At 44.2% G+C, this 15,191-nt stretch overlaps 1 protein-coding gene across 7 annotated transcripts in view; it reads left to right on the forward strand.

Moving 5' to 3' along the window:
• The window catches only part of VLDLR (very low density lipoprotein receptor), a 32,152-nt gene that overhangs the window by 4,205 nt on the left and 12,756 nt on the right, over positions 1-15,191 (forward strand). For 5 of the 7 annotated variants that reach the window (XM_060300881.2, XM_060300883.2, XM_060300882.2 and 2 more), the window contains exons 3-5: positions 8,595-8,714; positions 13,081-13,203; positions 14,592-14,714. In XM_060300881.2, the coding sequence (XP_060156864.1) occupies positions 8,595-8,714; positions 13,081-13,203; positions 14,592-14,714 (366 nt within the window). The remainder of the gene's footprint in view (positions 1-8,594; positions 8,715-13,080; positions 13,204-14,591; positions 14,715-15,191) is intronic. The other 2 variants (XM_030877078.2, XM_030877079.2) reach the window with 1 other exon arrangement.

Consider the following 15,191-nt stretch of genomic DNA (forward strand, 5'->3'; position numbering starts at 1 on the left):
AGGACGATTACCTCAGTTTCACTCTGCATTTTTTCAGTCCGAATTGGTGTCTCTGCTAAGCTTTTCTGTTGGTTTTCGATAAAAATTCTAAACATTGTTAACACTGCCTAGTTAGATACACTAGATGCACTGCAGGGACTAAATGAGATGGCAGGTGATACCTTAAACTTAGCACACGTTGCCCTTCATGCGAAGTTTCCTAGAAAAGTTTGGGCCTGATGGCTAGATGGTGGCTCTAAATTAACAAGAGAATGCCTGCCAGGTGCTGGGAGAATAAATACAGCGATTCTGCTAGAAGTGGCTTAATATCTGCTTAGAGATCTTTTGCCCACTTTGTATTTTAAAGATGCTGCATGGGTGGGCGGAGCAGGGAAAGGGCATTCATGGCCCTGTATTTAAGAGAGAACTTTGGGGGCAGAAACTGTAAGATAGGACCATGGTTGTGGGAGAGGGAGGGGTGGGCTATCGGGTCGGGCTTGTAATTTGCCAAACAAGGGAGGCGATAAAACCCTTGGTGATAGACAACATTTGCAAGTTACATCGTGTGTTATAATTCTTCCCCCAGATACTATGAGTAAATAAGGTTCTTTTATAGACTGCCTCTAATCTTTAGTTTTCTTAAGATACCTTTCCAAGGTCTGAGCTACTAACTGATCTGTAGGTTCCCTAAGTAGGTGGTAGCTTGATGCCAGCATCCTTTGTACCTCTGCTCAAAAGCACTTGACTTCCATTTACTGAGTGCCCACCACATGCCATATAGCACCAGGCATAGGCGACACAGCGACCAAGAAGTTGGGCTCTTCCTTCATGACATTTAGTGTAGTGGGAAAGTCAAACCAGGAAATCAGTGATCCAGAGACAGCCTGGAATAGAAGCTCTGGATGGGAGCGAGCAGACCCAGTGGTCAAGACTTAATCATAAAAGAGGCAGGTAGCAGCTGAAGATTGCTGGAGGTCCCACACACCACATGGGTTACAGCTTATGAAGATTTCTCAAAACTCACCGAGAACTTAGACTCTCATGTGACAAAGCCAGGAATTAGTCCATCTCTGCAGATGATCCTACAAAGGTGACAGCACTCAATCAACAATGGATGGCTGCCAACGTTACCAAAGAGCGCTAAAATCCATCAGAGGTAAAAGCCCTGAAATTTCTAACTTTACCAGTGAGCCCTGCGTGCCGGAACCGCTCTCCTCACGTGGAAACGAGGCTAACGGACCCACACTGACACACTCATTCTGATATATAAGTGCAGGAAAGTGCTGTGTTTTTAAATGATAAAGTTTCTGAAGATGAGGTGAAAGTACCCTCGTAGGCATTGAGAACTGTGGCCTTTGTAACCTAAGAGTCTTTCAAAGTATGCTAACTAGTGAAACAACTGCTCATACTTGGTTTCAAGTTCAGAAAACCTGGGAAGAATGCTTTGGGAAAAAAATCTGTAGTTCAGACCAACTTCATTAGTGAACTAACAAATCAACGGATGCATTGGAGAATACTCGCTAGTGCCTAAAAAAATTTTAGACGTCAGGCACCCGGTCCCAACTTACAAAGACACATTCCAGGCCCTGCCATAGGGGATCTCCGCTTGTAGAGATGGAAACACGTAGGTGAGCACATCTCAGTATGTGACGGCTCTGTGACAGGCACAGGAGACAGTGAGAAAGCAGCCAGACCACACCTAATTGGTCAAGAAAGCAACTGAGGGGCTCGTTCAAGGATGACATTTGAACGGGTGGTAAGCAATAGGAAGAAGCCGGGGGAAATGGGTAGGAAACTAGACTCAATCCTAGAGCCCGTGAGAAGCCTGCAAGTGGTCCCATCCCTGGCACTCTGGGCCATTCTTGGCTGCCTGATTCACCGTGTTGATGTGGATAGAGAACACGGCAGCCTGGAGGCAGAGGAACAAGAGACAAGTTTAGATCAAGTGAGAGATGAGTGCTTGGACATGCCCAGGACTTGATGGCAAAATGTCAGAGGAGAAGAATCTAGGCTCACGGTTGGACTACTGACTTAGAGTAAGTGGTGGGTCAGTCAAAGATCAGGCACACGGGGATGGGAAGACAGATTTTAGAAGAACCTCTTTACCGTGTACACCTATTAAGATATCCAAGTAGATTTTACCTAATGGCACAAAGGTCGTCATCATAATCTCTGTTGTTCGATTGGCAGTTGTCACCTATGTCCATTCAGTGATGCACACGACTTATGGGGTGAGTACTATAGAGTCCAACCCTGAGAATGAAGTAGTCACCCGCATTGTGGGTAGAATCTTAGCCTCCTAACCTTCCCGCAGTGGTTTCAGAGTGTGGTCAGGGACCAGCTAGGTCAACAGCCTCCGGGAACTCAATAGAAATGCAAACTTGGGCCCCATGCTAGACCTACAAAGTCAGAATCTCTGGTGAGGGGGCAGCATTGTGTTTTAGTAAGTCCTTCAGGGGTTTCTGATACAAACTCGATCTTGAGAACCACTGACTTTTACCACCCACAAAACTAATAACTTCCCAAATATATCAGGAGGGCCTTATCTCTTTCTAGACAAGAAGACCAAGCATGATAGTCCTTCTAGGAAAAGACCTGCTAGGGATACTGAGGCAGCAGTTTTTAAAAATCAAAATGGGGACGGGAGGGTGGGCTCTATCTCAACAATAAGGCTGTGTTAGGACAGTGACATCCTGACAAGTGATAGTACCTAATTCCGGATTAATTTAAACTGACACTACTACCCACATCACAAGTCAGCAGAATATTCTGGAAGGAAGTGGTCCTGAGTCAGGTGCTCTAGTTGGTATGCGTGCTCAATCACATGGTATCTGGAGCCAGACTGCCTGAGTTCAAATTCTAGTTCTGCCCAAGGTGATCGTGGGCAAATACTGTCCTCCCTTCCCCAAACAGGTTCCCTGGTATGTAAAAGGGGAACAGTAGCGCTGACTGTGGAGGATTGAGAATTAAATCAATTAAGAAACTGAGTTCTTAGAACAGTGTTTGGCTAAGAATAAAAATTAAGTTATTTATCCATGATTCTCAAGATCATCTCAATCTGGGAAAACTGACAATTGAACTGTAGGATTGAGTGAATCAGGATTAACCCAAGTATTTCACAGTTTTTAGTTGGCCCCCGACTGGTTCTCACAAGGCTTGAGAGGCTGTCTGTAAGGCCAGAATACAGCTCAGTCCCTCATCCTCAGTTCCTCTTACTAACCTTCTTCCCTTGTAGGAAAACTTCTTTGCTGACTTGAAAAGCTGCTTGTCCTAAAAGGAGTTTTAGCCTATGAATAGAAAGATTGGCGTTCAAGTGGCAAGCAGTAGGAATGAGCTGGACTAAAAATAAATGCCCTTGGCAGCCCCAGAAGTGCCAAAACAAATGGACTGAACAAAATTCCAGGAGATGATAACACCCGTACACTCAAGCAAATGGGAGGGCTGTGAAAGATGTGAACACTTGGCCTTGCTAGTCCCAGCAGTGTGGCAGCCGCAGCCCCTCTGTGCAGGCTGAAGTTCATGTCTGAGCCTGACACGCAGAAACATCTTACTGTGGGCATCCCTTCTGGAGCACTCCTGCAAAGGTGCCACTCGGAGCCCTACAGGGAACTTCGTAGCCCACTTGGAAGGCTTGGTATTTACCGTAAGGTCTATGCAGTTTTTTGTTTTTTTTTTAACCGAAGCTTACGTACTGTTCTTCCATGTTAACCGTTGCAGGGACAATTAGACAACAACGGCAGGCTGACTTCTAAATGCATTAAAACCCCTGAGTTCCTTGGAGCCAGTGAACTGCCAACATGTCTGGGTAGCAACGTTAACTATTTAGGTAAGCAAGGCTCCTGGGACATGGGTGCCTTGAAGTAAGTTTGCAGAGTCTGATATCAACTGTGTAAGCGCAGAATTAGTGAGGAAATCTTCAATGCTTCTGGGCCTTCAGTCATTTGTTACAAGTGTAAACAGCCGTGCAGACGACTAGGTACAAGTGACTTCCAACCCCCTGGCCCAAAGGGGTAGGGGTATTCATCCTAAGTATTAGAGCTGAAAGGAAACCCAGATCTAGTCCAACCGTTTGATTTCTTAAAGTTATGGAACACTTTTCAAATCCTTACACAAAACTCCAATGTTGAAAAGAAATGCTGGTTGAAACAGAGGCGGAATACCCAGGTTCCCTGCTGTCGTAGCCCTTCCCCTGACTGCAGCCACCCCGATGCTGCCAAGGCATTCCTGTGAACCCCGTGACTTTGAGGAACCCGCTAAAAATCACATTGACTCTGACTTTTCACCCTTCTGAGCAGATAGACCCTGGGTTGTAGGATGCCGAGCGCTTCTACTTGTAATTTATTTTCTGAGGCATCATTGGCTTTAGCTTAGCCTAAGCATTGAAAGGACCCTGGGTGTCGATCATATCAAGCTCACCCTGTTCTCTTTATGAAAGTATAATGCTGAACTTGAGACTTAACTGTCACAGATGGAAATAGACTACAGGCCCACAATCCTGTAATCCCCCAGAGCTTTGCAAACCGAAAGCTTAATTCATTTGGTGTTTTCGATTCTTTTGGAGCTCTGTACGGCAGCATTCCCAGGTAGGCACCACAGGTGTAAAGGGAAAATCTTCCTGAAACTTGGGCAGAAAACCCACCATGCTGCAGTCAGGTGGCTGAGCTCTCCCCGCTCTGCACGATACAGGGGATTAAACAGAACTAGGGAGTCCTTTCTACCCAGGAGCAATCTTTCAAAACAAGGTGCTTAGGAAACTTAAGAAACCGAGGCGCGGCCATAGAGCTTAGGGTCTTTCTTCTCTTCTCTTTAAAGAAAGAGCCCTTTATAAAGCCAGCTAGCTTTACCCACCCCCACTCCCACCACTCTCCTCTTTTAAAGAAGCAGGGATGGTTGGTTAGCAGCGTACTCCATTCTTAACGCCATTGTGCTCCTTTCTTAACGGAGAGCCGTGTGTGTCATGGTAAAACAGCTTTATGACCATCGGGCAGAAGCTTGGGTGAAGTGGAAACGTCTGAGATAAGAGGTAGAAATTAAACTCCTTTTTGTCTTGAGTGTCTGTCCTGAGCCCGCTCAACAGCGACTCTTAAAGCAGCATTGCTGGGATGTTAACCCAGCATTTATGACTGTTGATTGCCTGTGTGTTCCAGTTACATTCAGAGAGCTTCCTTAAGGTGACAGTGGACTAAACACCAGCCTTAGGCTACTGTGCGCCCATAGTTAATCCCAGGCCAGCTTGAGTGTCTGTAAAATCTGTAGTTACAATCAAGGCTCGTTGTTAAAGAGATCTGCCAGGTACCTAACCCCAAGTGGAAAACCATCATCTGACGCCTACTTTTTTTTTTTTTTCCTGACGCCTACTTTTAAGTCCCTGTGCAAGTCGGATTATATGGTTACCTTTCTGACAGCATAGATATCAACGTCGATGTTTTTGTCTCATTTTGACCAAACAACTAAAACCTTGGGTAACTAACACCTTTTAAAAAGGTATTCTAATTGCAACCTGACTTGTCTTTCCAAGTATATGTATATTTCTGTTCTCTGACTATCATAAATTGTTCTTTTTTTTACTTTCCAAGTAAAGTACTCTAAGTAGATTCTTACCACTCCCACAACAGTCAGAGGTCACAGGGATAAAGAACTACAGCCAGTGGGCCCTGGAACAGATAACCCCAGCATTGAGAATATTAAGACTATATCGAGACTCCAGTGATAAAAGGGGGAGGGTGAGAGGCAGCCAGGTACTTCATACTTGGTTTCGCGGTATAAAAACTAGCGTGCGATGCTTCCTGACAGCCTCTACCCTCTCCTTGTTCCCCCTTCTTATGCCCAGTAAAATATTTGTGGATTGAATGAATAGTATGAAATACAGGTAGGAAGAGGAGTTCCCTGGTGGCCTAGTGGTTAGGATTCCAGGCTTTCACTGCCATGGCCCGGATTCAATCCCTGGTTGGGGAACATCCCTCAAGCCACGCAGCACGACCAAATAAATAAAAATGGTTAACATGGTAAACTTTAAAAAATGCCGGGGGGGGGGTGGGGTTGGCCACGCAGGATGGATTTCCTGGTGGTCCAATGGTTAGGACTCAGCACTCTCACTGCTGGAGCCTCGGTTCAGTCCCTGGTCGGGGAACTAAGATCCTGCAAGCCACGTGGTGTGGCCAAAAAACTAATAATAATTATAAAAAAATAAAATAAAAAATGAACTACAGATAGGAAGTGCCGTTGATTCATCCTGCTTTGTATCTGGGTCCCAGCTTAACTACACTCTTGTGGGCAGAGTGCTACATATAGTTCTTAGACGAGTACATTTAGTACCTAAGTAACCACACACCCATATGGTAAACTAGGACCAGATTTTAATCTCCCTGGGAATTAGCCACAAAGTATAGAATGTTCCCAGACAGTAGGGAGTAGCTGATAGTACGGATGCCAACTAGAGCATTGTGTACATGACACAAGAGTTCCAGTCTGTGCTTGTCACTGTAGCATCTGTTCTTATGCCCACATGCCACAGCTGCAGATGCTGAAAGGTACAGGAAGTCGCAAGGCTTTCTGCTGGGAAGACCTCCCTAAGGAATCTGCATGAACTACGTGGCTCCACTGTTTTTCTCGAATATTTGCAGTGTATTTGCTGTAAGCAACCACATCTTTGCCTTTTATCTCAAAGAAATTACGTCCTCCAGAAGGATAGACCTGCTAATGATTGGAAACACCTGAATATCAGCTGTCCCATTCCAGGCAAAAAAAAAAACTAAGTGCCCTACTTCCAAGTATTCATTCATGCCATTATGTGAATTATATTCATACAATGAGCATAGGAAAACTGAGTTTCAGAAAAATAGAATCCAGGTCTGTGGCTCCCACCTTGCTTTGCTTTTCTCACATCACTAAGTTAAAAACGATCTCCCTTTGGGTGTGGAGAAAAGCGAACCCTCCTACACCGTTGGTGGGAATGTAACTTGGTACAGCCACTATGGAGAACAGTATGGCGATTCCTTAAAAAAAACTAAAAATAGAACTACCAATATGATCCAGCAATCCCACTCCTGGGCACATACCGGAGAAAACCATAATTCAAAAAGATACATGCACCCCAATGTTCACTGCAGCACTGTTTACAATAGCCAGGACATGGAAGCAACCTAAACGTCCATCGACAGAGGAATGGATAAAAAAGATGTGGTACATATATACAATGGAATATTATTCAGCCATAAAATGAATGAAATAACGCCATTTGCAGCGACTGGAATTCCCTTCGTACCCTCCCATTTTATGCGTCCTCATTCAAACACCCAAGTCAGAGCCAGCTTTGTGGTAACTTGTGCAATTGCTCAGGTTACCACACTCAGAAGAGCCCCGTGATGGTTAGATGCTCTGCTGTCTCTGCCTTGAATGAAATAAGGCCATTTGCAGCAACATGGATGGACCTAGAGATTATCATACTAAGTGAAGTAAGCCAGACAAATAGCATATGATACCGATTATATGTGGGATCTAAAAAAACTGATACAAACGAACTTATTTACAAAACAGAAACAGACTCACAGACTTCAAAAATAAACTTATGGTTACCAAAGGGGAAAGGTGCAGGGGGGGAGGGATCAATTAGGAGTTAGGGATTAACATATACACACTACTAGGTATAAAATAGATAATCAACAAGGACCTACTGTATAGCACAGGGAACTCTACTCAATATTCTATAATAACCTATGTGGGAAAAGAATCGGGGAAAGAATCTGAAAAAGAATGAAGATATATACATGTATAGCTGAATCACTTTGCTGTACACCTGAAACTAACACATTGTAACTCAACTATAATATAAAATAAAAATTAAATTTAAAAAATGATCTCCCTTCACCTCTTAACTGTACCTTCTTCGTGCTTTTTATCTTATCTTGGAGTCATTTTGTAAACATGTCTTTTTGCAATTAGACCTCCAATTCTGAGATGAGGAAGCATGTATTAAACCTCACGCCTTTTCTAAATATCCTTTACTTTGCTCGTAATAGAAGCATCATTGATGAGTAACGGTATAGAATGTGGACAAGAAATGCCATTAAAAGATCAGGATTTGGCTGCATGATTATAATGACACAAATGAGTTAAAGGAATGGGAGAAATGAGTCCACAGGTGAATCCCCTGCCCTGCCACCTGCAGTCTCTGGGCAATCTACGTTCCTTCTATCTTGGTCTGGCTCCCTTGACCCAAGATTACTATTCCAGCCACCATGCCTAGTTTTCAGGAACCAGAAAGGAATAAAATTAAGGAAACTGGATCCCCTGTGCCTTTGAGGATATTTCCCAGAAGTTGTATATACCATTTCTGCTTACATCCCACTAGCCGGAACTTAGTCCCATGGCTATGCCTCCTGCAAGAGAGGCTGGGGAATCTAGTCTTATCCAGATGGAGTGTGCCCAGCTAAGAACTCACTTACTGTCAGTCACTGCCCCAAGGCCCATCCAGCTCTGGCCCCTACAGTGTTATGGCCTCTGAGTCTGCAGCTGTCCCTCCAAGAGGACTCCTATCCATGGGTTTCAGGTAACGAGCACCTCTAACTTACGATCCTTGTGTCCCAGCTTAGCTAAGTGTTCCCTCCTGATTTTAGGAAGAAAAGCCAAATGTGAACCCTCCCAATTCCAGTGCACAAATGGCCGCTGTATTACGCTGCTGTGGAAATGCGATGGGGACGAAGACTGTGCTGATGGCAGTGACGAAAAGAACTGTGGTGAGTAAAGAGCTGGACGGTCTCACCTGCCACCTCACTAGGACGTACACATTGTATTGAAAGATGATGATATTATATCTTAGTGTCTATAAATGTATCGAGATTCTGAAAAATAGAATCCACTCCTAAGAACTGCTTTGAACTCGAGTCCAAAGATTCTATACTTCCTGGTCTGGAGGGATATGATTGATGTGAAGTTAGCGACTTGAGTATGGAATTTTGAAGATACAGTGGAGTTCCTTTCAAACGGTAGACGCGGTTGATCTTAGATCAGACAAAATTTTGGTATAGGAAGCTAGAGGAAGGAAGGGGAGGACCAGAAATAGAGACAGACAGAAGACTGCTTTGAACAGACTTTCTTTTTTTTTTTTTTTTTTTTGCGGTACGCGGGCCTCTCACTGTTGTGGCCTCTCCCGTTGCGGAGCACAGGCTCCGGACGCGCAGGCTCAGCGGCCATGGCTCACGGGCCCAGCCGCTCCGCGGCATGTGGGATCTTCCCAGACTGGAGCACGAACCCGCATCCCCTGCATTGGCAGGCGGACTCTCAACCACTGCGCCACCAGGGAAGCCCCAGACTTTCTTTTTTTAATTCTCAAATGGTTCCGATCCCCAAAAAGCAAGCCGTGGACGGTAAGAAATCCCCTGCAGTTTCAGGAATTAGTTAACTCCTGGTATAGAAACTATAAGCCAGCCCAGATCAAAGATCAGATAAGGATTCTTTTTTTAATTCCCTGTCTACAGAGATGCTGATTTTAAAGCACTAGGCAAGATGGAAGACATTCTCTCCCCCAAGAAAATAGGGATATGCCATCATACCCATTGATCAGCATCTATTAAAAGATCATTATGAGGGCTTCCCTGGTGGCGCAGTGGTTAAGAATCCGCCTGCCAATGCAGGGGACACGGGTTCGAGCCCTGGTCTGGGAAGATCCCACGTGCCACGGAGCAACTAAGCCCGTGCGCCACAACTACTGAGGCTGCGCTCCAGAGCCCGCGAGCCACAACTACTGAAGCCTGAGCGCCTAGAGCCCGTGGTCCACAACGAGAGAAGCCACCGCAATGAGAAGCCCGCGCACCACCACGAAGAGTAGCTCCCGCTCACCGCAACTAGAGAAAGCCCGCACGCAGCAACAAAGACCCAACACAGCCAAAAATAAATAAATAAATTTATAAAAAAAAAAAGATCATTATGAGAAATGCCTGTCTTTGCAACCTATATAACCTCTCATTAAGCCAGGACAGCTGAGAAATACATGTCAAGATGGCATTTAGGTACCTTGAATACATGCTGAAGTTTGCTTTATGATCCCTTTGTTCTGTGTTGTAAAACTCTTGAAATAAGGTTGTTCATGAATGTCGGTGATAACATTGCCATTTGCCTTTTAAAAGACGTTACATGATAAGGTAGATAGCTAGTGGGAAGCAGCCGCATAGCACAGGGAGATCAGCTCGGTGCTTTGTGACCGCCTGGAGGGGTGGGATAGGGAGGGTGGGAGGGAGGGAGACGCAAGAGGGAAGAGATATGGGAACATATGTATATATATATATAACTGATTCCTTTTGTTGTAAAGCAGAAACTAACACACCATTGTAAAGCAATTATACTCCAATAAAGATGTAAAAAAAATCAAAAAAATAAATAAAAGACGTTACATAAAGATGTCCACGATACAAACTAAAAATCCAGAAGAAAAATAGAAGCTAAATGTAGATTTTACCAACTGCCATCTTGTTATGCCCTTACCTACTTCATGCATCATTACTAAACTGCTATAGTATAAACATACTGGCAGACAGTCCTGTGCTTGAGCTCTCAGAGCAGCATCATGGATGTCTGCATGCCAATATGTAAATTAGCAGCTCATTTGGAAGCAGAGTAAACCCATGCTGCAATATCAGAAAAGAAGCTTATCTCCAGTCTCAGGACCAAGAATAGTTCTCCAATGTGACACATTTATATCATTTGCATCCTAACACTAAGATTTTAATCTATTCTACGAGATACTGAGTTCCATGCTCTTTCTGGGTTACCGGGGTGATATAATTCTCTCACTAATTTTCTCACTAAAGGACCTCACTCTTGTCCCACTGTTCTCTTGGTGTAAGTAGCCCTTCTTCTTCTGTGCTAAACTATATTTGGCAAAACCCATTTGTTTTTGTTTTTTTTTAAGAGAGTAATTATTCTCTCCATGGTGTGAAGTCTTACTTTACCATTTGACTACCTCAGTAGAAACTAACCTGAGTCATTGTAGGGATCATCGCTGGCTTTTCCTAAAATAGTCTCTGCATAAATCGATTCTAGCCACGTAACAGGAAAGTTTGGAAGAGGTAAGGAGGTAGATGTACCTATAATCAAGATCATGCAAAGTGGGAAAAAGTAAATATATTCTTGGCCAGAATTTGTCTCTGCCTCTCAGATATGAAGGTAGAGAAGGAAAGTGGGAGCTTTGCTTGGGTAAGCTCTGAATGCTTATTTTGAGATGTTCCTCCATGAAGGGAAAAGCTACACAATTACTTAAAACTTCCAAAGCCAATTCCTGTTTTTCCTGTCCAACCTCTTGATGTTGAACTTGGTTACAGTTTCAGCAGGGCCTTTTCTTTCGAGCATGTCAACTAGCATATTTAGTCAACTTCAGCTTGGATTCTGCAAGCCATGTTCCATCAGTCCTAGTAACTCACTCTTCTACAAGTGTTAGGCTGAACTGATACATCAGTAACTCGGATACCCCAAGAGTGGAACTGGTAGTTCTCTTCCCCGGTGGCACATCTAAATTTCTATCCATCTCTCAAGGCCCAGTTCAAACAGCCTATCTTTACCCTCCCAGTCTGTGCTCAGAATGGAGAGAGAGGAACCCTAGCAATCTATCTGACCCTGTGTATCTTGTTCACTTTGTAGTATAACCAGTCTCTTCTATCCCTGTAACATCTTATACTTCTTAAATTCATGAGGTCTCTTTACAACCATTCCGTACTCTCTCTTTTGCAACTTCTGAAGAGTATCACAGGGTGAATTACAATAACTGACTCTGAGACCCTCTGGCACCTTCCTACATGCTCAGGAGAAGATGGGCCTTGGATATCACTTAAACTGTTAACACTGGCGTTTGAGTATTTCGGTGATTTTAGAAGCAGTTATGAATCTAAAAAGTAATATGGCCTTTCATGTTCCCTTGGCTACACAATTTTAGGAGGTAAATAATCCTTTTCAGATCATCATAATTGATCATCCCATCTTGAGTTCTAGAAATTGACTATCATCACTGTCTCCCCATTAACAATATCTGAGGCTAACCCAGAGTGGCTGAACTCTGAGTGCTGTACCTGGCTTAAACCCCTGACCTGAGGTGGTCCCTTTCATCTTTTCAGCAAATGGTTGGCTTTTAGCTGATTTCCCATTACAGAATATTTGTTAGAGAAGAATGTTTTAAACTGGAAATTCAAGTAGAAAGTATAGGCACACGGGCAAAGAACAATATAATCTGAGGATGACCCTAGAATACCTGACGTGGCTCCTTGTCAGGCCCCTTCTTACTCCCTCACTTCCTCACAGGTAGGATGACCAAGCTGCCTGCTTTGCTTAGCACCGTTCTGGTCAACGCTTATCTTCCTGGGAAAATTAACACTGTCCCCCTTCTACTGAGATTGTGTCAATTTGGACAACAGATCGCATGGTCTCCCTAATTGAGGAGAAAAGGCTGCCCTAGTAAGCATTAGTAGCAGAACTGATACCTCGTCTTAGGCAATTTAAGTCTAGTAGTCAGTTACGGGTGCTGGCAGCTTCCACGGCAGGCTCAGTGACTTTTAGCTGGTGGATGTGAGCCCACCCTTCGGATGCTAAATACAACCTCTCTTATACTCAGGTTTGCGCTTTCTCTATTTCTTACCCAGTGGGTTCCTCCGCCCCAATAGACCTGTAAGGGTGACAGTATTCAGTACTGGAGCTGGGTCTTCTGCCTCTGCACTAAACCCATGTGTTGTTACAAGATGCCGCTAGAACAGTTATACTATGATCCAGTCGTTTGACTGTTAAACTTGAATGACTTGGAAGAAATGCGTGAAAAGAACAAAATTATTCCTTAATCTCAACGTTAGCAAGCAGGCAAGAAGTTCATTATAAGGGATCCCTTCACCTCAGCGTCCTCTAAGTCTCTCAAATGATCACCTTCCTCCTCTGAGGAAAAAGAGGAAAGAAAAAAAAAAAAAAAGATTTTTCTAAGATTCTCCGGGATATTGGCAGTTGAGTGCTAACTGACTCAGATTTATTTTTTAGAGTAAAACACATCCAAATGCAGTTGTACCCCCAGTGGGAATGTAGGGCTCTTGGGTGAGTGACTTCAACTTTAACCCTGCAAATCAACTTTCGTAGTGAAGAAGACGTGTGCCGAGTCTGACTTTGTGTGCAACAACGGCCAGTGTGTTCCCAGCCGATGGCAGTGTGACGGGGACCCCGACTGCGAAGATGGTTCTGATGAAAGCCCAGAGCAGTGCCGTGAGTGTGACTTGCTTTGGACTTGAACTTTTCCAGGCTGTTCCGTGTCTCATAGCTCTAAGTATTGTATAATCTAAAACTTGATTAGTTTTCCTTGGCCTCCCTTAAAGTTAGGCCAGTTGACTCCGAGGTCAGTCAAATCATTAACAGCCAATCTTTAAAAACATAAAGAATGCTCTTCCTAGTCTAACAAGACTGACGTTCTCTTGGGTAGCTTCGCTATTGAACATTTAAGACTGAAGCCAGAAGATTCAAGAACTCCTTGACTAGGTGCATAGATTTCAAATGTTTGATGATAATGACTCTGAGTGGATGGTACTCTGGTCCTGGAAGCTAAGTCAAGATGTGAGGGTCCCCCCGTGGGCCAAGTGTTAAGCTTTTAGATGCACAGCTTCTCATGTTGGGAAAAAAAATCTGTTACCGAAGGGGTAAGGTGACTAGAAATAGGATGATAGAGCCATTCTTAAGAAACATGTAACGTAAAGTTATTAAAGTAGGGAGCTTACAGCTTGTTCTGAAATAAGAGAAACTTCATAGGTGTGCAAATACGTGTGTATCCTCAAGCTGATATTCAGGAAAAAGTCTGTGAGATCATAGAGGAAGATGATTTGGGACAGTTAAATTAGAATCATTTGCATGTCCTGGTGAAGAAAGTCTCGGTGTTCCTTTTAAGGCAGTAGAGGCCTGTTAAAGCACTAAAAGTGGAAGTCTAACATGAACAAAGTTTAGGTCTGGAATCAAGCAGAAAGGAAGGGATGTGTGTTAATTTCAGTTTTCCAGGCAAGAAGTAAAGGAAGTTATATGAGCATTGGTCAAGGGAGGTGAGTTACCATAGGTGAAGACAGGTTCCATGAAGATTCAGCCCAAGTTTTAGTGGGGGATGACCCCATAAAGTCAAGAATTAGGGGGTGTCCCTACTTTGCAAGATGTCAGTGGAAAAGAGGTTGTGAAGGAGGTCTGTGAAGGAATCCAGGCAAAGGAAGACTTCATAGGTGATAGAGCATCTGGCTTTTAATGAAGTTGGGATTAGGTTGCCAGTATCTGGGTCTGTCACTTGATACGCAGCAGATAAATAATGGTCAAGGAGCAGGCCAGCCAATGAACGTAACCATGCCAAGTAAAACAAAAGCCAGGACTGCACACACCGCGGAACCTTGATGGAGTAGCACGGTCAAGGCTCTCCGGTGGACTGCCAGGTAGCCTAGATTGGCATGGCTTCCGAGACATGGAGTTGTCGAAGGATCTGCCCAGGCTTCAGCTAGTAAGTCGAATTTCACCCGTGTGCCCGGCCACTGAGTTACAGATGTCACCACTTCCAGGCAGCACAGGAGCAGCAGCTCTGCACTCATGAGTTTGGAGGCTCTTTTGAGACTGTATGTCATCAACAGATATGAGAACATGCCGCATAAGTGAAATCAGCTGTGGTGCCCGTTCCACTCAGTGTATCCCAGTGTCCTGGAGATGTGATGGTGAAAATGATTGTGACAGTGGAGAAGATGAAGAAAACTGTGGTAAGAAGATCAGTGTTGAGTGGCTTATCCCAAAGACCCTTTTGCTCAAAGAAGGGTGGGCATGAAGGTGCAGTTGACTTGCCTTTTAATGACCTCACTCTCTGCTCTACTACTTGTCCTTCTTAAGTGCCCTCAAACTCTGAGAGAAGTTCGCATGGTAACTGACCATTGCTTGCTTGGGTGTTTCTTCTAGGCAAATAGAAGGTAAGTCATCCGAGGCACTTCCATGTAGAAGTAGCTCAGTGAAGCCGCAATTCTGTGGACTCTTGTCTCAGCCAGGACAGTAACTCGTGGGCCTTCCTCACTTGGGCTCAATCAAGCTAGAAAGGGACTAGGGCCAGCGAACACATCCCTAGGTCGAAAATTGGATCTGCTTAGTGGAATAAACTACTGGAGTCTCACCCAAGCATTTCTCAGTCCCCAAACTAGTTTTTCTTTTAACCTTTCCAAAAGTTAAACTGGCACAGAAGTAGGAAT

This window comes from Globicephala melas, chromosome 6, assembly GCF_963455315.2.
Source record: "Globicephala melas chromosome 6, mGloMel1.2, whole genome shotgun sequence".
In the NCBI taxonomy this organism is placed as follows: domain Eukaryota; kingdom Metazoa; phylum Chordata; class Mammalia; order Artiodactyla; family Delphinidae; genus Globicephala; species Globicephala melas.